The 21,563-nt window shown below is 45.9% G+C and overlaps 1 protein-coding gene across 16 annotated transcripts in view; it reads right to left on the reverse strand.

The window, feature by feature from the left end:
• Positions 1-33: 33 nt before the first annotated feature.
• The window catches only part of LOC110504938 (MAP7 domain-containing protein 1), a 55,141-nt gene continuing 33,611 nt past the window's right edge, over positions 34-21,563 (reverse strand). For 10 of the 16 annotated variants that reach the window (XM_036969577.1, XM_021583821.2, XM_021583824.2 and 7 more), the window contains 11 exons: positions 18,594-18,736; positions 9,228-9,358; positions 8,784-9,076; positions 6,969-7,095; positions 6,702-6,882; positions 6,510-6,614; positions 6,202-6,249; positions 5,946-6,054; positions 3,987-4,164; positions 3,592-3,875; positions 34-3,468 (listed from right to left, as the gene is read on the reverse strand). In XM_036969577.1, coding sequence (XP_036825472.1) covers positions 3,461-3,468; positions 3,592-3,875; positions 3,987-4,164; positions 5,946-6,054; positions 6,202-6,249; positions 6,510-6,614; positions 6,702-6,882; positions 6,969-7,095; positions 8,784-9,076; positions 9,228-9,358; positions 18,594-18,736 — 1,607 coding nt within the window. In that variant the 3' untranslated portion in view covers positions 34-3,460. The remainder of the gene's footprint in view (positions 3,469-3,591; positions 3,876-3,986; positions 4,165-5,945; positions 6,055-6,201; positions 6,250-6,509; positions 6,615-6,701; positions 6,883-6,968; positions 7,096-8,783; positions 9,077-9,227; positions 9,359-18,593; positions 18,737-21,563) is intronic. The other 6 variants (XM_021583820.2, XM_021583831.2, XM_021583829.2 and 3 more) reach the window with 1 other exon arrangement.

Below are 21,563 nucleotides of genomic sequence, written 5' to 3' on the forward strand. Positions count from 1 at the left end.
CACTTGCTAGACAGAAATAACAAAAACGGCTACTTTTATTTAGCAAAACTTTATTTTAACAGTTCATATCTTCTCAGAACACTTTAGATATATTTACAAATATAATTTGTGGACATGGCTTGGGTTAGGGTCTGAAAAAGCTATTGATATTCACATTGTAGCCCTGGTCGTTAGAATGATTGTCATGGCCGACGTAAGGACACGTGACACATTTGATTAGTTATTAATTACTATAAAATAAAAATACAGCCTATTCTCAATCTAAGGCATTCTATTCTACCGTCATAGCAACTGAATCATGAGATCAATTAAGAACAGTTAGCTCTGTATTCAGGCCCACAGATGCAGAAAGGGATCGGAATTAAAAAAACATAACAGGACCTGGAACATTTCTAGTATTAAAGCAGCGACTGTCCTGTATTGGTCCGATCTACAGTATCCGTGACTGGATGTGCCAGCGCCACTAGCTAAGCACATGTAGACCTGACCAAGGAACAAGCGTTTCATATTGAACAGGTCTACAGCAACCCCCTGCACTTTGAAAAGATAAAAGGTTAGTCAAGTCAAGGAGGGGAGTTCATTAAAGGCCTGGATGGGAGGAGACCGGAGAGGAGAGAGAAAACGTTCTTTCCAGAATACCACACACACACACACACCTCTCGAACAGGACTATACAGTAAAGTTACTTCTTGGTGACAAGTCAACCCTGTGTAATTCATTTTAGAAAGCTTTTCAACCCTTTCAAGAAGTGGAAAACCTCCCACAGTGCAAAGTGTCTTATGTTGTGATGAATAATAAAACTGGTTGCACATGAAAACAAAAAAAGGTTTCTCCTCAGAAAGAGAAGCATGTTAAATGATTAAGGGCTTGTTTGTTTAGTTAAAGTTACATTCTCAAAGCTAAGCTCATGGGTCTAAGTCCAGACATAAGGTATGTAAAATATAAAGCTATTTCAGAGAAACCTTCTGGTTTATTAAATGTGACAGAGTCAACAGATTTATTATGAAGCAAAAAACAAAGGTCCCCAAACCTCTCCGTTTGGACGATTCAAGCATAGGGAATTCAAGCTTCTCGACACAGATTTGAAAGAACCCATAAACGAGACAAGAACAAGACTGACCAAATCGCATCTCCCATCTCCATCATTTAGTGGTAGACTCACTCCGTCACACTGCTGCTATACAGAGAAGTGTGTGGCGCAGTAGTCAGAGTTCATGTTAACCTTCAGACACCATATGACTGCAAACTTTCACACTGTGATAAAGCACTGAAACATTTCCACCCCTCAGTCCACCCCTGTCGGAGACCAAGGCGATTGTCAGAGGTGGTTGGGGGATGAAAGTCAGAACTTCACAAAATGCCCTCAATCAACGTGCCCAGACATCTTCCCTCTACAGTATGAGGATCCCCTGCCCTAGGCTCAGAGTACTGGAGAACAGGAGGGTTTCCTGTAGCCTCCTGGGTAACACCAAAACCGGACCTGACTCAATTCCACCCCAACCCTTAGTCCCTATCCCTTGGCACTTTGTAAGCATTTGACAGGCATAAGCAATATAATAGCTTCACCTTGTGGAATCGTTACCATATTGCTTACACCAATCCATATCTACTAAAGTGCCTAGAGGGCAGGAGACAGGGCTTAATTTAGAACAGAGCATAGGGTAACAGCACTGACTACCCTGGCAAAGGGCACGAGTCTAATAGAACCAACATTTAAATAAAGTAACATCCATTCGCAGTACCCCACCCACAGACGCATTGGCCCAATACTGATTACATACATAATACAATAACACTTAAATATGAGGAAATATATTTTCGTATATTGTATATAAACAGACGGCCAAATTATGACACAAATAATTGAAACAATAATTATTATTTTTTTCCCAGGAGAAGTAACATAGAAGCTTAGTGGAGAAGCACTGGAATTTGTATGGAACGAGCTAGACAGACAGCGAATGTAGGAGACACTCCATACATCTACAGCCAGGTCAAAACTGTGTTTTAGCCCTAGAAAAAGGAACTTTGGGCATCGTAAGAGAAAACTTCCAACCATTCAAGTTAGTTTCTGGACTAGAACACCCCTTAGAAAAGAGTGACGTAAAATGAAACTCATGGACCTCGTCTGACTGCAATTAACCAACATACACACACACACGTTAATCCGCTACGGGCTATAGCCATTCATATGGTAAGTGTATAAATTCATGCAGTCATTGCTGGGGGTCAAGTTATACCTCAGCGCTCAGGATGCAATTAAATTCAAAATTGATATGAGTTAGTTGAACATTAAGTCTACATACATGTAAAAACATAACACGTCAAGATCTGAGGACATAAACCTAAAGACCAGGAACCGAAAGTTAACAGCAACAGTTCAAATATTTACTAAATCACCAGCTTTGTCAAATTCCTACATCCTTCAGTTTGTAAATTTGAAATAGTAGGCAACCACCCTCAGCAGTGCCGGAAGAAACCGGAAGCATCCGGTTTTCAGGGGAAAAGCTGAGAAGAGGCGAAGTTTGAAAGCCGTATGCTTCCGGTTTCTTACGACCCCACTCAGGCATTTATTTTATGCCTGCTACCTTAGGTTAGTAGGCAACAGTCATTTCATAATACCATTTGTTTGATTCATAGATCTGAGTGCCCCCGTGTGGCCATAAGGAGAAGAGCAGGAGTGAGGGACTGCTGGGAGATGGCAAGGGAAGGCGGAGGGGCTCTGACCAGCCCTTTGGGGCATAGGGGTAAACCATGGGAGAATAGGACCTTACCAGACCCAGACAAATCCAGAATTCTAGGTCGGATTACAATTTGGGTAGGATGGGATTAGAGTTACTTAGGGATCATGTAGGCAGACCCTGAGAGACTACAATACCCAGGTTCCCCAGCCCACCAATCAGTACTAGAGTTTCCTGACTCACTCATGACACGAGAAGTAATGAACTCATAGCGATCATATAGCAAAGTGTTATGTACATAGATCCTGGAATATTCTCAAACCAGACTACCCCCCCTAAAACTAGACATGAGATAACAGCAATTACATTTAACGAAGACAAAAAATTAATAAATTACGTCGCACGCCCTGCACAACACTTAAAAAAACAACAGTATGAACAAAACAACACTTTAAAAATAACCAAGTGTCAACTGTTGTAAGTATGGGAGGATGAGAGCCCTTGAAGTGAGCACATTGAAGGAGGAATAGAGATTTTCCCCTGAAGCTTTGTTTCTCTTTTTAGATATATATATAAAAAAAAAAAACGTTTTTCTTTTCATGTGGTGGGGGTGCAAAGTTAGCGTTCTGGGAGTCCCTGTTCCCCCCTCAACCCCTGTGCTCTTCCTCTGGCTGAGGGCGGGTGTGTACATGTGGAGGGGGTAAGGGGGTCTGGAGCTCAGCTGGACAAGAACTCTGGAAGTGCAATATTCACAGGCCTCTGAAGGGAGAGCTGCAGCCTCACATCTCTAGAGAGAGAAAGACACAAATATTTGACATCCACAAAGCAATTCACTTTTCTATACAACATGTGCAGTACAGTAACAATAAATCAACTATACAAACAGTTGTTTCCAAAATAACTCTCACACCTGACAGGGCTTCAATGGGCTGACTGGAGGGGTGGAGGGTGGACACGGGGGTCCCCTTGTCCTCGAAGGCCACCCTGGGTCCATTGGGGGCCCCGTCACAGTCGATGAGGCCCTGGTTGCGGCCATCAGCATCGATGAGGGGACGGCCCTTGGAGTTGACGCCCAGGTCAATGAATTCCTCGAAGCTCCAGGGGCCAGGCTTACCGTTCAGCCCCGGGGCCAGCTTGTTAGAGTCCTCGTTCAGGAACTCTGAGCCCCCCACTAAACGAACCTTAGGCACTGGACTGGAGGGGAGAGAGGGAGTGAATGAAAGATGCCTATAGCCAAAAATAATCCTATATCATTGTGTCTAGAGCATTTGGGAGTGGTATACCTTGTGTGGGTGTGTGTCATACCTAACAGCCAGAGGCCCCTCAGCGGTGGTTCTGTTGTTCTCCTTGTTGTCTGCCTCCGGTATCCCGTTCACGCATCCCAACGGCTCCTCCCGCACTCCCATTGGTTCGCTGCGGGCCAGTCCACGCTCCAGGTCGTCCGTCTCCAAGGCAACATCACCGGGCTGGGTTGACTCGTCGTCTGCGGGGACAAATAAGCAGATAACTCAATATGCACACTCACAAACAGGAGTGGTGTCTGTGCAAACAGACAAGTCAATCACATACAGTGTATGCACTCACTAGGGATGTGACGCCTGGACAATTTTTCTTAAAGTTTAAACTGCCATTTTTGTATCTGTGTCCGTTAAAACCAAGAAAAATTAATCAACAGTTTAGTCAATTCACAACAATCTTTCAGTATAGGCAGGTCAGCCACCAGACAGTCAGAACCGTGTACTAGGCCTATCTATCAGTATAGGCAGGTCAGCCACCAGACAGTCAGAACCGTGTACTAGGCCTATCTATCAGTATAGGCAGGTCAGCCACCAGACAGTCAGAACCGTGTACTAGGCCTATCTATCAGTATAGGCAGGTCAGCCACCAGACAGTCAGAACTGTGTACTAGGCCTATCAGTATAGGCAGGTCAGCCACCAGACAGTCAGAACCGTGTACTAGGCCTATCTATCAGTATAGGCAGGTCAGCCACCAGACAGTCAGAACCGTGCACTAGGCCTATCTATCGGCAATCAAAAGCTGTATCCCACAATTTCTTGGCTTGCAATGTCCAAGCCGCGCTGCTTCTTTACACAGCGCGCATCCAACCAGGAAGCCAGCCGCACCAATGTGTCGGAGGAAACACTGTGCACCTGGCAACCTGGTTAGCGTGCACTGCGCCCGGCCTGCCACAGGAGTCGCTAGTGTGCGATGAGACAAGATATCCCTACCGGACAAACCCTTCCTAACCCGGACGACGCTAGGCCAATTGTGCGTCGCCCCATGGACCTCCCGGTCGCGGCCGGCTGCGACAGAGCCTGGGCTCGAACCCAGAGTCTCTGGTGGCACAGCTAGCACTGAGATGCAGTGCCTTAGACCACTGCGCCACACGGGAGGCCCTGGCTAGGATATTCTATGTGCAAAAGACCGAAGACTGAACACACACACACACTAGCATCATTAGCGAAGACAGAGGAAGAGGCAAAGAAAGAGGTTTCACTCTTGCCAAAATCTGTCCAAAAAGGTCTTATTTATTTTGGAACTGAGCTCGTCACCTGCTTTCCACCTTTGGGACAACAATTCCCATTGTTAGGGTGGAGACATGAGTGTCTCGTCATCATATACAGAACTCTGGCCAAGAGCAGGCGAGCCAGGGTAAGAGAGAGGGACGAGGGGGCAGGCAGAAAGAATGTCTAGGAAATCTGTGTCTCACAATGTCTTGATTTTCTTGCCTTGCAAACTCACCAAAGTAGCCTAAAGTTGGCCCCTTCCACTTTGTTTTTATTTAAAGGACAACCTTCCCCAGGCCTTCATAGCCAACCATCTAGTTAGGCTATGACACAGAAAATAATGTGTTATAATAATATGATAACTGCATTGTGATTTAAATGTGGTATAAAAAAAAACTGTAAATATAAGGATCCTAACTGTGTTTAAACATTTGAATGTTTAAACGTTCACACCCCTAAATGATTAACAACGACCACTTACCAAAGGCATTTTACTGATATCGATAACTGGGATAAATAGCCTATACCAGAGAAATGTGAAGTTTGAAATGAAAGAAGTCTGCTAATTTGGGAAATTTCTAACAAGACAGTTGATGGTTACATCTGAAGTAGCAGTAGTAGCAAGTACTCATTAAAGTTAATCGTTCTATTTATCGCTATAACTCAGTCCATTTATGGGATTTTTGCCCATACTGCCCAGCTGTCTCACACACACACCCCATTGTGTCAAAGGGATGGTTAAGTGAGGACAGTTACCCTTGGTTTCGACACAGTTGGTTTCTTCTTCGCCCTCCTCCTCTCCCTCTTCATCCTGTATGTCTTTCTCATCCTCCTCATCATCATCATCATCATCATCATCTCCTCCCTACACAGGACACATGGACAGAGTGCCAGTTAAAATATGTATCAACTAGTATGTGGGAGGATTACTGGATGTTTTAATCCAGCTGATTTGGCTATTGTGGAAAGCAGTTTCCATGGAGATATCAGAGCTTGAGAAATGTGAACTCACCTTTTCTTGATCCCCTTTTCTGGTTCTCTTCATGATCTCCTCAATTCTCTGCAAGTCGAAGAGCAACAGGGAGATTCACGTGAACAATTTCTGGCAAATTACACCCTGCAGACATGCTCAATGTAAAACAAGTTATAAAATGTTTGAATGGTTGGGCTGCCTTTAAGTTCAAGTGTTGGTATACAGGGAGTGGATGCAGGTGCTATTTTCACTGAGTGTGCATGATGAACAGGCTACTGAAACATCCAGTCAACGTATGCAGTGTGTATGATCAAGCATGCATGATGTGATGGTGATTCTCCACCCACCTTCTTCCTCTCCATGCGTTCCTTATGGTTCTGGGCCATTACCCTCTCCCTCTCAATGCGGACCTTCTCTGCATCAATTGCAGCCTGAGCCTCCGCCTCTTCACGCTGCGATTGGACAAACAGGTGGTCAATCACAAGCAACCAATCAAACTATAAAATGACACCAACAACACTGTCAATGTGTGTCCCTACCTCTTTCTGTAGCTCAGCCTGTCTCCCGGCCTCCTCAGCCTCCAGTCTCTCTCGGTCTGCCTCGGCCAAGAGAGCGTCCTCCTCCTCCTTTTTCTTCTTCTCCTCCGCCAGCCTCCTCTCCTCCTCTAGGCATTTCAATCGTGCCTCCTCTGCCAAGCGTTTCTCCTCCTCCTTCCTCAGCCTGTAGATAGGATAGGAAAGGTCAATGCCCCCCCCCACAGAAAGATGGAGACCACCTGAAAGTGTTCTAGCAGCATGCCTCCTTACTTCTCCTCCTCCTCTCTCAGTACTCGGAGTGCCTCTTCTCTCTCCTTCTTCTCCCGAGCCACACGGCGGTTCTCGGCAAGGATCATGGCGGCCTCGGCTGCAGAGTTGGTGCCCGCCATGGACTTCTCTGAGAGACCGATAGGAGCCACACAGGAGGTTAGTAAATGTATTGTTTCATTAAAAGGAAAAATCCACCCAAAACCATTGCTTTAATTTAGAGAGTGTTAAATAACACTAATATATGTGAGAACAATATTTTTTGAGAATTAACTTGCCATCTATGGTATCGTATAGCTTTGGAATCATCCCATTGAGGAAAATAGGCTGAGAAGGGATTGCATGACGATTAGCTTAGCAACCGCGTGACACAGCATGACAACGTGAACGCGATTGGTCAAAAGTCTACTGGGTGGGGCGTTATACATTCCTTCATTCATTGGATTCCTATCTCCTTTCTATAATATCTCTGGCAACGTCGCCATGCAATGCACCCTGGACTAAAGAGGTAGACAAACAGAAATAATGTGCTAGACCCTCTGTTAAATTACATTTCTCCAGGGAGGAATATTGCAACTTAGAACTTCCAGTGTAGTGATAGCGACTATCACAACGCTACGGATTTCTGCCTGCTTCACCGCCAATCACTCAGATACACATGAAAACATGAAATGACCCAGGGAATTGATAAATCACTCAGATGCACTAAAACCACAAAACGTAAAAAATTGTGAACCTTTGACAATAACCAAGCCACAACATAATAACCACAAGAGCAGGCATAGCACTACTAGAGCACACACACACAGAGAGCGACACGCAGAGAGCGACACGCAGAGAGCGACACACAGAGAGCGACACACAGAGAGCGACACACAGAGAGCGACACACAGAGAGCGACACACAGAGAGCGACACACAGCCATCTCTGTGGCTTCTGGTCATAAAAAGATATACTGCAGAATAAGTCCCATTGGGAGCAGTGAGGGCCTTCAGCGCACACACACACAATCCATTAACCCTCTCCTTAACTATCTCCTAATGAGTTATACAGTAGTAGTACAGGACTCCAACCAGAAGGGGGTACTAGACCTCTAGGGCTAACAGCATGGAACTACAGCATTTACAGCTCCACACTAAGCTGCTGCTGGGGCTGCCATGTCCCTTTCCCTTGCTAATGAACCGCACAGGAGCCCACTAACACACTGTGTTGAAACAGCTATTAAGCCATAGATCAGGGTTCCCCAACTGGCAGGCCGCGGGTTTTTATTTGGCCCTCTGTTGGACATTTTTTTATACCAGGAAATCAGGTCCAAGTTAATTTAATTTGGGAAATCTCCAGTATTTCCACGTTTAACAGAGATCATCATATACATATTATATCTGTTTGGGCTTCTTGCGGTCAATTTGCAGTATACAAATCATTTATAATTATGTTCTGGCCCCCGATCCATCCACTCAACAAAATAAATATGCTGCTGAATCTAGTTGATGATCACTGCCATAAATCATTTAGATACATCCGGATAGAGGACAGAGCAGAGGCTGATGCTCTTTATGGGAACTCAGTAATACAATACAGGGTTTCCAACACACTGCCTCAGGGGCTTACAGTATAGGCTCCCTCTCTCCTTATTCGAAGAAAGTGAGTCTCAGAAGACAGATTGTCAGCGTTGGTTCTTGATTAATCTGAGCTCGGCAAAGTCCTTAAGTGAGATTTCAGCCTTATGTCATGACTGTGGTACTAACAGATGGAAACAGCTAACTCAGCTCAGAGAGAAAGGCCATCTCAGTGAGGTTGTAGGTTCTCTTTGCTCACCGTCCTTGTCTTTGGTCTTAGTGGAGGATGTGGGAGCAGGAGTCGGTGTTGAGCTGGTCTGGGGGGGCTCTGGGGACTGGGGGGCCACAGCCTGGATGGGACACAGGTCCTTTGGCTTGGAGTCTTTCTTCCGCAGGGTGGGGGGGCCGGTCGGGGTGAGGGCCGGTCTCTGGATGGGTGGTGGCTTGGCCGAGCTGGGCTGAGGGGATGGGGGCTTGGCCGAGCTGGGTTGAGGGGACGGGGGGCGATGTTTGGTACCTCCGGGTGACGGGGGACGGTTACGGGGGCTTTGCCTGTAGAGGGGAGACAAGATTTGACAGTTTTATCAATTATCCAACAAATCTAAACTATTTCAATAGTACACAATTAAACAAGAAATATCTAATATTGTTTAATATCCAATATTGTTAACACATTTTCTGGGGGAGAGCTGTGATGTCTTACTTTGCTGCACTGGGGGAGGGGGTTCTTTTGCTGGCGGGGAGGGTGGCAGGGGAGGGCGAGCGGTGGCGTCCTGCGATGTTGGAGGGCGAGGCGGGGCGCTTCCCTCCGGGCGACAAGAACCGTTTCTCCTTCTGTCATTCCACAAAGAGAGAGGCAATTCAGTCCATTACGTCATCCGGCTAGGGTATCCTTAAAATAACACGTTGGATTAACACTAGAACAGCAACCCTTCATGAGAATACAGTGAACCAGTAGAAGTGGATCGATAACATGGAGTGACCAGATAGCACCTGATCCATGTCACAGACAGTCTCCCCATGTGGTCTCAGAGTGTCCCCCCCTACTGCAGCACACAGCAGGCTTTAAATAACATCACAGGTGTGGGCAAGTCTGATTCAAATATATCCATTTATAAAAAGCCCGTACCACAAGAGGGGTATGCTGACCGGCACAGCAAGGACACCCACACCTGGTAACACAGAAGGTCACACACGTAAACTGACATGCATGCCAAACTTAGGAGGTGTGTGTGTACAGCTATAACTATTTAATCAGGGTTTATCTGAACACTGCTTAGTAAAAGAGCAGGGTGAATTTAGTTCTAAACTGTTTGCTTCTAGTGGGGTAGAAATTAGAGGTCGTCCGATTTATCGGAATGGCCATTTATTTAGGACCGATTTCAAGATTTCATAACAATCGGTAATCGGCATTTTTGGACGCCGATTATGTTGCAATTCACGATGAGATTGCGTGCCAGGCTGACCACCTGTTATGCGAGTGCAGGCAGCGAGGAGCCATGGTAAGTTGCTAGCTTGCATTAAACTTATCTTATAAAAAAAACAATCAATCAATCTTGACTAGAGGTCGACCGATTATGATTTTTCAACGCCGATACCGATTATTGGAGGACCAAAAAAAGCAAACATAACATAATAACACACATAAATACGAGCCTTAGGTCATTAATATGGTCGAATCCGGAAACTATCATTTCAAAAACAAAACGTTTATTATTTCAGTGAAATACGGAACCGTTCCGTATTTTATCTAACGGACGGCATCCATAAGTCTAAATACAATGTAATTGTCATTATTACAAATAAATGTAAAAAAAAAGTGTTTTTTTTGTTGTTGTTGAAATCGGACGATTTCGGTATCGGCTTTTTTTGGTCCTCCAATAAATCGGTATTGGCGTTGAAAAATCATTATCAGTCGACCTCTAATACATACCCCAACCAGAAACCATGGATTACAGGCAACATCTGCACTGAGCTAAAGGGCAGAGCTGCCGCTTCCAAGGAGCGGGATTCTAACCCGGATGCTTATAAGAAATCCCGTTACGTCCTCTGACGAACCATCAAACAGGCAAAGAGTCAATACAGGACTAACATTGAATCGTACTACACCGGCTCCGACGCTCGTCGGATGTGGCAGGTCTGGCAAATGTGAGCAAGACCTTTAACTTCTTATGGCTGGAGGGCAGTATTGAGTAGCTTGGATGAATAAGGTACCCAGAGAAAACTGCCTGTTACTCAGGCCCAGAAGCTAAGATATGCATATTATTAGATATATTTAGATTTGGATAGAAAACACACTGAAGCTTCTAAAACTGTTTGAATGATGTCTGTGAGTATAAGATAACTCATATGGCAGGCAAAAACCTGAGAAAAAAATCCAACCAGGAAGTGGGAAATCTGAGGTGTGTTGGTTTTCAAGTCTTTGCCTATCCAAGATAGTGTAAGTTTAGTCCGATTGCACTTCCTAAGGCTTCCACTAGATGTCAACCGTCTTTAGAACCTTGTTTCAGGCTTCTACTGTGAAGGGGGAGCGAATAAGAGCTGTTTAAGAGGTCTGGCAGAATGCCATGAGCCAAGTCATGCGCGCGGCAGTGAGAGCGAGCTGCGTTCCTTTTCATTTCTAAAGACAAAGGAATTGTCCAGTTGGAATATTATTGAGGATTTATGATAAAAACATCCTAAAGATTGATTCTATACATCGTTTGACATGTTTCTACTAACTGTAATATAACTTTTTGACTTTGTCTGGACTAAGTGCCTGCGCCTCGTGAATTTGGATTTGTGAACAAAAAGGAGGTATTTGGACATAAATGATCAAATCAAATTTTATTTGTCACATACACATGGTTAGCAGATGTTAATGCGAGTGTAGCGAAATGCTTGTGCTTCTAGTTCCGATAATGCAGTAATAACCAACAAGTAATCTAACTAACAATTCCAAAACTACTGTCTTATACACAGTGTAAGGGGATAAAGAATATGTACATAAGGATATATGAATGAGTGATGGTACAGAGCAGCATAGGCAGGATACAGTAGATGTATTGAGTACAGTATATACATGAGGTGAGTATGTAAACAAAGTGGCATAGTTAAAGTGGCTGGTGATACATGTATTACATAAGGATGCAGTCGATGATATAGAGTACAGTATATACGTATGCATATGAGATAAATAATGTAGGGTAAGTAACATTATATAAGGTAGCATTGTTTAAAGTGGCTAGTGATATATTTACATCATTTCCCATCAATTCCCATTATTAAAGTGGCTGGAGTTGAGTCAGTGTCAGTGTGTTGGCAGCAGCCACTCAATGTTAGTGGTGGCTGTTTAACAGTCTGATGGCCTTGAGATAGAAGCTGTTTTTCAGTCTCTCGGTCCCAGCTTTGATGCACCTGTACTGACCTCGCCTTCTGGATGATAGCGGGGTGAACAGGCAGTGGCTCGGGTGGTTGATGTCCTTGATGATCTTTATGGCCTTCCTGTAACATCGGGTGGTGTAGGTGTCCTGGAGGGCAGGTAGTTTGCCCCCGGTGATGCGTTGTGCAGACCTCACTACCCTCTGGAGAGCCTTACGGTTGTGGGCGGAGCAGGTGCCGTACCAGGCGGTGATACAGCCCGCCAGGATGCTCTTGATTGCGCATCTGTAGAAGTTTGTGAGTGCTTTTGGTGACAAACCGCATTTCTTCAGCCTCCTGAGGTTGAAGAGGCGCTGCTGCGCCTTCTTCACGATGCTGTCTGTGTGAGTGGACCAATTCAGTTTGTCTGTGATGTGTGTATGCCGAGGAACTTAAAACTTGCTACCCTCTCCACTACTGTTCCATCGATGTGGATAGGGGGGTGTTCCCTCTGCTGTTTCCTGAAGTCCACAATCATCTCCTTAGTTTTGTTGACGTTGAGTGTGAGGTTATTTTCCTGACACCACACTCCGAGGGCCCTCACCTCCTCCCTGTAGGCCGTCTCGTCGTTGTTGGTAATCAAGCCTACCACTGTTGTGTCGTCCGCAAACTTGATGATTGAGTTGGAGGCGTGCGTGGCCCCGCAGTCGTGGGTGAACAGGGAGTACAGGAGAGGGCTCAGAACGCACCCTTGTGGGGCCCCAGTGTTGAGGATCAGCGGGTTGGAGATGTTGTTTAATACCCTCACCACCTGGGGGCGGCCCGTCAGGAAGTCCAGTACCCAGTTGCACAGGGCAGGGTCGAGACCCAGGGTCTCGAGCTTGATGACGAGCTTGGAGGGTACTATGGTGTTGAATGCCGAGCTGTAGTCGATGAACAGCATTCTCACATAGGTATTCCTCTTGTCCAGATGGGTTAGGGCAGTGTGCAGTGTGGTTGAGATTGCATCGTCTGTGGACCTATTTGGGCGGTAAGCAAATTGGAGTGGGTCTGGGGTGCCGGGTAGGGTGGAGGTGATATGGTCCTTGACTAGTCTCTCAAAGCACTTCATGATGACGGAAGTGAGTGCTACGGGGCGGTAGTCGTTTAGCTCAGTTACCTTAGCTTTCTTGGGAACAGGAACAATGGTGGCCCTCTTGAAGCATGTGGGAACAGCAGACTGGTATAGGGATTGATTGAATATGTCCGTAAACACACCGGCCAGCTGGTCTGCGCATGCTCTGAGGGCGCGGCTGGGGATGCCGTCTGGGTCTGCAGCCTTGCGAGGGTTAACACGTTTAAATGTCTTACTCACCTAGGCTGCAGTGAAGGAGAGTCCGCATGTTTTCGTTGCAGGCCGTGTCAGTGGCACTGTATTGTCCTCAAAGCGGGCAAAAAAGTAATTTAGTCTGCCTGGGAGCAGGACATCCTGGTCCGTGACTGGGCTGGATTTCTTCTTGTAGTCCGTGATTGACTGTAGACCCTGCCACATGCCTCTTGTGTCTGAGCCGTTGAATTGAGATTCTACTTTGTCTCTGTACTGACGCTTAGCTTGTTTGATAGCCTTGCGGAGGGAATAGCTGCGCTGTTTGTATTCGGTCATGTTACCAGTCACCTTGCCCTGATTAAAAGCAGTGGTTCGAGCTTTCAGTTTCACGCGAATGCTGCCATCAATCCACGGTTTCTGGTTAGGGAATGTTTTAATCGTTGCTATGGGATCGACATCTTCAACGCACGTTCTAATGAACTCGCACACCGAATCAGCGTATTCGTCAATATTGTTTTCTGACGCAATACGAAACATGTCCCAGTCCACGTGATGGAAGCAGTCTTGGAGTGTGGAGTCAGCTTGGTCGGACCAGCGTTGGACAGACCTCAGCGTGGGAGCCTCTTGTTTTAGTTTCTGTCTGTAGGCAGGGATCAACAAAATGGAGTCGTGGTCAGCTTTTCCAAAAGGAGGGCGGGGCAGGGCCTTATATGCGTCGCGGAAGTTAGCGTAACAATGACCCAAGGTTTTTCCACCCCTGGTTGCGCAATCGATATGCTGATAACATTTAGGGAGTCTTGTTTTCAGATTAGCTTTGTTAAAATCCCCAGCTACATTGAATGCAGTCTCCGGATAAATGGATTCCAGTTTGCAAAGAGTCAAATAAAGTTCGTTCAGAGCCATCGATGTGTCTGCTTGGGGGGGGATATATACGGCTGTGATTATAATCGAAGAGAATTCTCTTGGTAGATAATGCGGTCTACATTTGATTGTGAGGAATTCTAAAATCAGGTGAACAGAAGGATTTGAGTTCCTGTATGTTTTTCATCACACCATGTCTCGTTAGCCATAAGGCATACACCCCGCCCCTCTTCTTACCAGAAAGATGTTTGTTTCTGTCGGCGCGATGCGTGGAGAAACCCGCTGGCTGCACCGCCTCCGATAGCGTCTCTCCAGTGAGCCATGTTTCCGTGAAGCAAAGAACGTCACAGTCTCTGATGTCCCTCTGGAATGCTACCCTTGCTCGGATTTCATCAACCTTGTTGTCAAGAGACTGGACATTGGCGAGAAGAATGCTAGGGAGTGGTGCACGATGTGCCCGTCTCCAGAGTCTGACCAGAAGACCGCCTCGTTTCCCTCTTTTTCGGAGTCGTTTTTTTGGGTCGCTGCATGGGATCCATTCTGTTGTCCTGGGTGAAAGGCAGAACACAGGATCCGCGTCGCGAAAAACATATTCTTGGTCGTACTGATGGTGAGTTGACGCTGCTCTTATATTCAGTAGTTCTTCTCGACTGTATGTAATGAAACCTAAGATGACCTGGTGTACTAATGTAAGAAATAACACGTAAAAAAACAAAACACTGCATAGTTCCCTAGGAACGCGAAGCGAGGCGGCCATCTGTCGGCGCCGGAAGTTATACATGATGGACTTTATCGAACAAAACAAACATTTATTGTGGAACTGGGATTCCTGGGAGTGCATTCCGATGAAGATCAAAGGTAAGTGAATATTTATAATGCTATTTCTGACTTCTGTTGACTCCACAACATGGCGGATATCTGTATGGCTTGTTTTGGTCTCAGAGAGCTGTACTCAGATTATTGCATGGTGTGCTTTTTCCATAAAGCTTTTTTGAAATCTGACACAGTGGTTGCATTAAGGAGAAGTACATCTTTAAAACAGGTCAACATTCACAAGGCCGCAGGGCCAGATGGATTACCAGGACGTGATTTCCAAGCATGCGCTGACCAACTGGCAAGTGCCTTCACTGACATTTTCAACCTGTCCCTGAGTCTATAATACCAACATGTTTCAATCAGACCACCATAGTCCCTGTGCCCAAGAACACTAAGGTAACCTGCCTTAATGATTACCGACGTCTGCAGCCATGAAGTGCTTTGAAAGGCTGGTCATGGCTCACATCGACACCATTATCCTAGAAACCAAAGACCCACTTCAATTTGCATACCACCCCAACAGATCCACAGATGAGGCAATCTCTATTGCACTCCACACTGCCCTTTCCCACCTGGACAAAAGGAACACCTACGTGAGAATGCTATTCATTGACTACAGCTCAGCGTTCAACACCATAGTGCCCTTAAAAGCACATCACTAAGCTAAGGACACTGGGACTAAACACCTCCCTCTGCAACTGGATCCTGGACTTCCTGACTGGCCGCCCCCAGGTGGTAAGGGTAGGTAACAACATCTGCGATGCTGATCCTCAATATTTGGGGCGTGCTCAGTCCCGCACTCCCTGTTCACTCATGACTGCAAGGACAACAGTGGTAGGCCTGATCACCGACAATGATGAGACAGCCTATAGGGAGGAGGTCAGAGACCTGGCCGTGTGGTGCCAGGATAACAACCTATCCCTCAACGTGATCAAGACAAAGGAGAGGATTGTGGACTACAGGAAAAAGGAGGACCGAGCACACCCCCATTCTCATCGATAGGGCTGTAAAGGAGCAGGTCGAGAGCTTCAACTTCCTTGGTGTCCACAACAACACCAACAAACTAACATGGTCCAAGCACACCAAGACAGTTGTGAAGAAGGCACAACATTTTAAAAGAGGGCACCTATTCCCCCTCAGGAGACTGAAAATATTTGGCATGGGTCCTCAGATCCTCAAAAAGTTCTACAGCTGCACCATTGAGAGCATTCTGACTGGTTGCTTCACTGCCTGGTACGGCAACTGCTCAGCCTCCGACCGCAAGGCACTACAGAGGGTAGTGCGAACGCCCCAGTACATCACTGGGGCCAAGATTCCTGCCATCCAGGACCTCTATACCAGGCAGTGTCAGAGGAAGGCCCTAAAAATTGTCAAAGACTCCAGCCACCCTAGTCAGAGTGTTCTCTCTGCTACCGCACAGCAAGTGGTACCGGAGCGCCACGTCTTGGTCCAAAAGGCTTCTTAACAGCTTCTACCCCCAAGCGTTAAGACTTCTGAACAGCTCAAAGGGCTACCCTCTTTTACACCACTGCTACTCTTACTATCTATGCATAGTCACTTTAATAACTCCACCTACTGTACATGTACATATTACATTGACTAACCGGTGCCCCCGCACATTGACTCTGTACCGGTACCCCCTGTATATAGCCTTGCTACTGTTATTTGACTGCTGCTCTAATTATTTGTTATTTAATATTTTTTTTTACTTAACACTTACTTTTCTTAAAACTGCATTGTTGGTTAAGGGCTTGTAAGTAAGCATTTCACTGTAAGATCTATCTATACCTGTTGTATTCGGCTCATGTGACAAATATAATTTGATTTGATAGGCCCAGGGTGTTGCCTGCGCCGTCTGTCTGTCCTGCTCTGCATGGCCTGAACCAGCCACAGCCAGCCACTCCAACTGTACTCAACCTGTTGTGGGCTCCTTTGTCTGTCTGTGACAAAGGCACTCCTTCATATCCATGGAGGACCATGGAGAAAGGACAAAGGGCGAGAGAGCCAGGCAGTGGAGGACACTGAACGAATCAAAGCTTGCCTCAGGCTGCATGGAACATGTCCCGAGGCTAACATGACGCTGCTAATGCCCAATGAACCTACTTGGGGCTAAAACACTTGAATGCAGTAGTGGCATCCTCGTCTTACTGAATTGTTTGGTAAACATCTCTAATGCAACAAGAGTGAAAGAAGCATTTCTCTAGTGAACAATGGTCTTCTCCCCAATGGACAACGATGGTATTCAATTTAATTCAGACTTGTCTGAGTTGTGAGAGAGCAGTGGGATTCTGAGCAAACAGCTTAGTATTATGGATGGATAACCCACAGGGCTGCTTTGACTGGCAAATTATAGAGGATGTATGCATATAACTGAGTGACATTTGTATACTGGGGTTATTTTGTCCAACATCATTGCAGGTTTGGCGAGAGTGTTATCACCATGTTCCTGTAACTAAATCCTGGTGTCTAAAGGGCTTCTGGGAAAGACAACCCACACACCTTTACATGATCTACATTTCCACTGTCTCCTTCATTTATTTTTGATGACCTGGGAGGGGACTGTACTTGCTAAGAACACAAAAACTATGCATGCATAGCCGACTGCCAAGTCGCTACAATTGAAACCTAATCACACCCCATTAACCTCAAGTGTAGGGGGCAATATTTTGATGTTTGAATGAAAAACGTACCCAAATTAAACTGCCTATTTCTCAGGCCCAGAAACTAGAATATGCATATAATTGTCAGATTAGAATAGAAAACACTCTAAAGCTTCCAAAACTGTCAAAATATTGTCTGTGAGTATAACAGAACTGATATTGCAGGCGAAAACCTGAGGGAAATCTAACGAGGAAGTGCTGTTTTTCCTGAAACCTCTGTTCCATTACATGCCTTCCCTCCATTTATAGGGATATCAACCAGATTCCTTTTCCTATGGTTTCCACATGGCGTGAACAGTCTTTAGACATAGTTTCAGGCTTTTATTCTGAAAAATGAGCGAAAAAGATCACATCGCGTCAGTGGAAGGCTGGGTGCCAGCGGTGTTTTGCAGCAGACATTTTCTCTCTCACCCCTATTGAGAGAAATATTATCGATTATTTATTGTAAAAACAACCTCAGGGTTGATTATTAAAAAAAACTGACATGTTTCTACGAACTTTACGGATACTATTTGGAATTTGTCTGCCCCGTTGTGACCGCTCGAGCCTGTGGATTTCTGAACATAACGCTCCAACCAAACCAAGAGGTTTTTGGATTTAAAAATAATCTTTATGGAACAAAAGGAACATTTATTGTGTAACTGGAAGTCTCGTGAGTGCAAACATCCGAATATCAAAGGTAAGAGATTCATTTTATTGCTTTTCTGACTTTCGTGAACAATCTACTTTGTTGCTAGCTGTTTGTAATGTTTAGTCTGCTGAGAGAGATGTCCTAACACAAACGCTTGGATAGCTTTCGCCGAAAAGCTTTTTTGAAATCTGACACGCCAGGTGGATTAACATCAAGCTAAGCTGTGTTTTGCTATATTGCGAATTCATGAAAATAAAAAATAAAATTCAGCAAATGTTGATGAAAATGATCCCGCTAACGGGATGGGTGCACCAAGAAGTTAACAGGTTGTCATCATGCACATGAACACATTAGTTCTAAGTGCTCTACGTTTGCACCACTCCACTAATTCGGTGTCTTCCATTGGTCCATTCTATTAATGCTAATTCTATGTCTTCTAGATTCATGACGTCTCACCAGTGAGGGGTTCAGTTGGTCTGCCGAGGCCGAGGTGGGCAGGGTGGTGCTCTTCTGCCGGTCGATGCTGCGGCTGCGCACGGGTCCTCGCTGCATCAGGTGCAGGGGGCTGGGCGAGGCTGAACGAGGACACAGGTGACACTCTGGTAAAAGACACAGTCATCGTAGCGCAGGGAAACCAGCCAATGGGAGCACGGGTAGAAGCAGCCGAGTTGGGTGAGCAAAGCAGAGGCATGGGGGGGGGGAAGAGAGCGATGGAGAGAAAGAGAGTAGAAAGAGAGGAAGACAATGGTTTGGGGGATAAGAGCACAAAACAACCTATTGTTAGATTATGGTAGCACGCAGTTGGTTGTTGAAGCATCGGGGATAAACTGGAAGTGGAAGGGCTGGAGGGTGGAGCCAGAGAGAGGCAGAGAGAGGCAAGGACAGACAGACTGGCATCCCCTGATTGGTGCCAAAGCTCCGGTGCTGCTCATAGCAAAACACATCGACAACACGGCAATGAGCACATCGCCACAGCAGACACTGAACACAGCGCACATACAACCCACCACTGTCACAAAATCACCACATCAAAGCAGAAAACGCTGGCAGCGCTCACACACACACAGTAGTCTATAAACACCCTAAACCATCACTATCCAATAGCAACACTCAAGCACGCTGGAGGAGTGCATTCATTTCTAGTATTCATTCATGGTGATGGGTGGGAAAGAAATTGGTAGTTACATTTCGGGGTATACATTTAGAGAGAGCGAGAGATATATAGCAATATTGTTTTTGACAATGTCACAATAATTTTGCTCTAATGGCTGGACCTGCACCAAAACTCCAGTATATATATTTTTTTTTGAGCCAAATTGTTTTCATCACTTTTATTTCCATGACTGATCAAAACTCGTTTTCTCATGGCTCGCTTGAATCTGCAGCAGACATATGGTGAGCAAAATGTTAGGAATATCGAATCACAATACATATAGAATCGTGAAAATCACAATATAGTGTATATCGTATCGGCACCTAAGTGTTGTGATAATATGGTATCATGAGGTCCCTTGCAAAAACTCCCATTAGGGAGTTTTTATGATATCAATCATATTCTTTGTTTCATCTGGTCATTTCAGGCTTTCTAGCATTTGCTGTTTTTTAAAAGACAGAGTTTTAGGGGCTTAGTCTAGTATGCCAATGCCACACACAATATTATATCCAGCTTGAATCGAATCCAAATCAAAAACCCAAAAGTTGAATAGGACAAATCCTTCACAGAGAATGATGTACGTCAGCCACAACCCTGCGTATTCCAGTAGCTAGCCCCTCTAGAAGGGTGCTAATGAGTAAGTCTTTCATACAGAATCAGTGTAAGCTGCTGGTCTGTGGTTTGAGACTCTAGTTCTTAATACCGTCTAGCAAGTCTCCAGCTCCCAGGGTTCATTGACCAGTTACCAGCACAAACACTCAATCGCTTAGGCAACCAGCTGCGGGCTGCACTGGGCCCACAAGAAAGTAGCTTAGTGCAGCTCCCAGACAAGACTCTACACACACCCCAGCCAATTGTGTCTGAGCTGTGAGTGCATGTGAGCAGATCCTGCACCTGTATGTGTGGCGCCCATCTACATATGTATGCACAACTTTGTGATCTCAAGTGTACTTTTACTGGATAGCACATTCTGTTCAAGACATGAACCACTGAGCAAGCAAGCCCCATCAACAGTGATATAGACACCGCAGCCTTTAGACACCGCTGGACTGCAGCCTTTAGACACTACAGCCTTTAGACACTGCAGCCTTTAGACACTGCAGCCTTTAGACACTGCAGCCTTTAGACACTGCAGCCTTTAGACACTGCAGCCTTTAGACACTGCAGCCTTTAGACACTGCAGCCTTTAGACACTGCAGCCTTTAGACACTGCAGCCTTTAGACACTGCAGCCTTTAGACACTGCAGCCTTTAGACACTGCAGCCTTTAGACACTGCAGCCTTTAGACACTACAGCCTTTACATACTACAGCCTTTACATACTACAGCCTTTACATACTACAGCCTTTACACACTACAGCCTTTACACACTACAGCCTTTAGACACTACAGCCTTTAGACACCGCTGGACTGCAGCCTTTAGACACTACAGCCTTTAGACACTACAGCCTTTAGACACTACAGCCTTTAGACACCGCTGGACTGCAGCCTTTAGACACTACAGCCTTTAGACACCGCTGGACTGCAGCCTTTAGACACTACAGCCTTTAGACACCGCTGGACTGCAGCCTTTAGACACTACAGCCTTTAGACACTACAGCCTTTAGACACTACAGCATTTAGACAACGCTGGACTGCAGCCTTTAGACAACGCTGGACTGCAGCCTTTAGACAACGCTGGACTGCAGCCTTTAGACAACGCTGGACTGCAGCCTTTAGACAACGCTGGACTGCAGCCTTTAGACAACGCTGGACTGCAGCCTTTAGACACCGCTGGACTGCAGCCTTTAGACACCGCTGGACTGCAGCCTTTAGACACCGCTGGACTACAGCCTTTAGACAACGCTGGACTGCATCCTTTAGACACTACAGCCTTTAGACACCGCTGGACTGCAGCCTTTAGACACCGCTGGACTGCAGCCTTTAGACACCGCTGGACTGCAGCCTTTAGACACTACAGCCTAAAGACACCGCTGGACTGCAGCCTTTAGACACTACAGCCTTTAGACACCGCTGGACTACAGCCTTTAGACACCGCTGGACTACAGCCTTTAGACACCGCTGGACTGCAGCCTTTAGACACCGCTGGACTGCAGCCTTTAGACACCGCTGGACTGCAGCCTTTAGACACCGCTGGACTGCAGCCTTTAGACACCGCTGGACTGCAGCCTTTAGACACCGCAGGACTGCAGCCTTTAGACACTGCAGCCTTTAGACACTGCAGCCTTTAGACACTGCAGCCTTTAGACACTGCAGCCTTTAGACACTGCAGCC

Source organism: Oncorhynchus mykiss, chromosome 31 (assembly GCF_013265735.2).
Source record: "Oncorhynchus mykiss isolate Arlee chromosome 31, USDA_OmykA_1.1, whole genome shotgun sequence".
Lineage (NCBI taxonomy): Eukaryota > Metazoa > Chordata > Actinopteri > Salmoniformes > Salmonidae > Oncorhynchus > Oncorhynchus mykiss.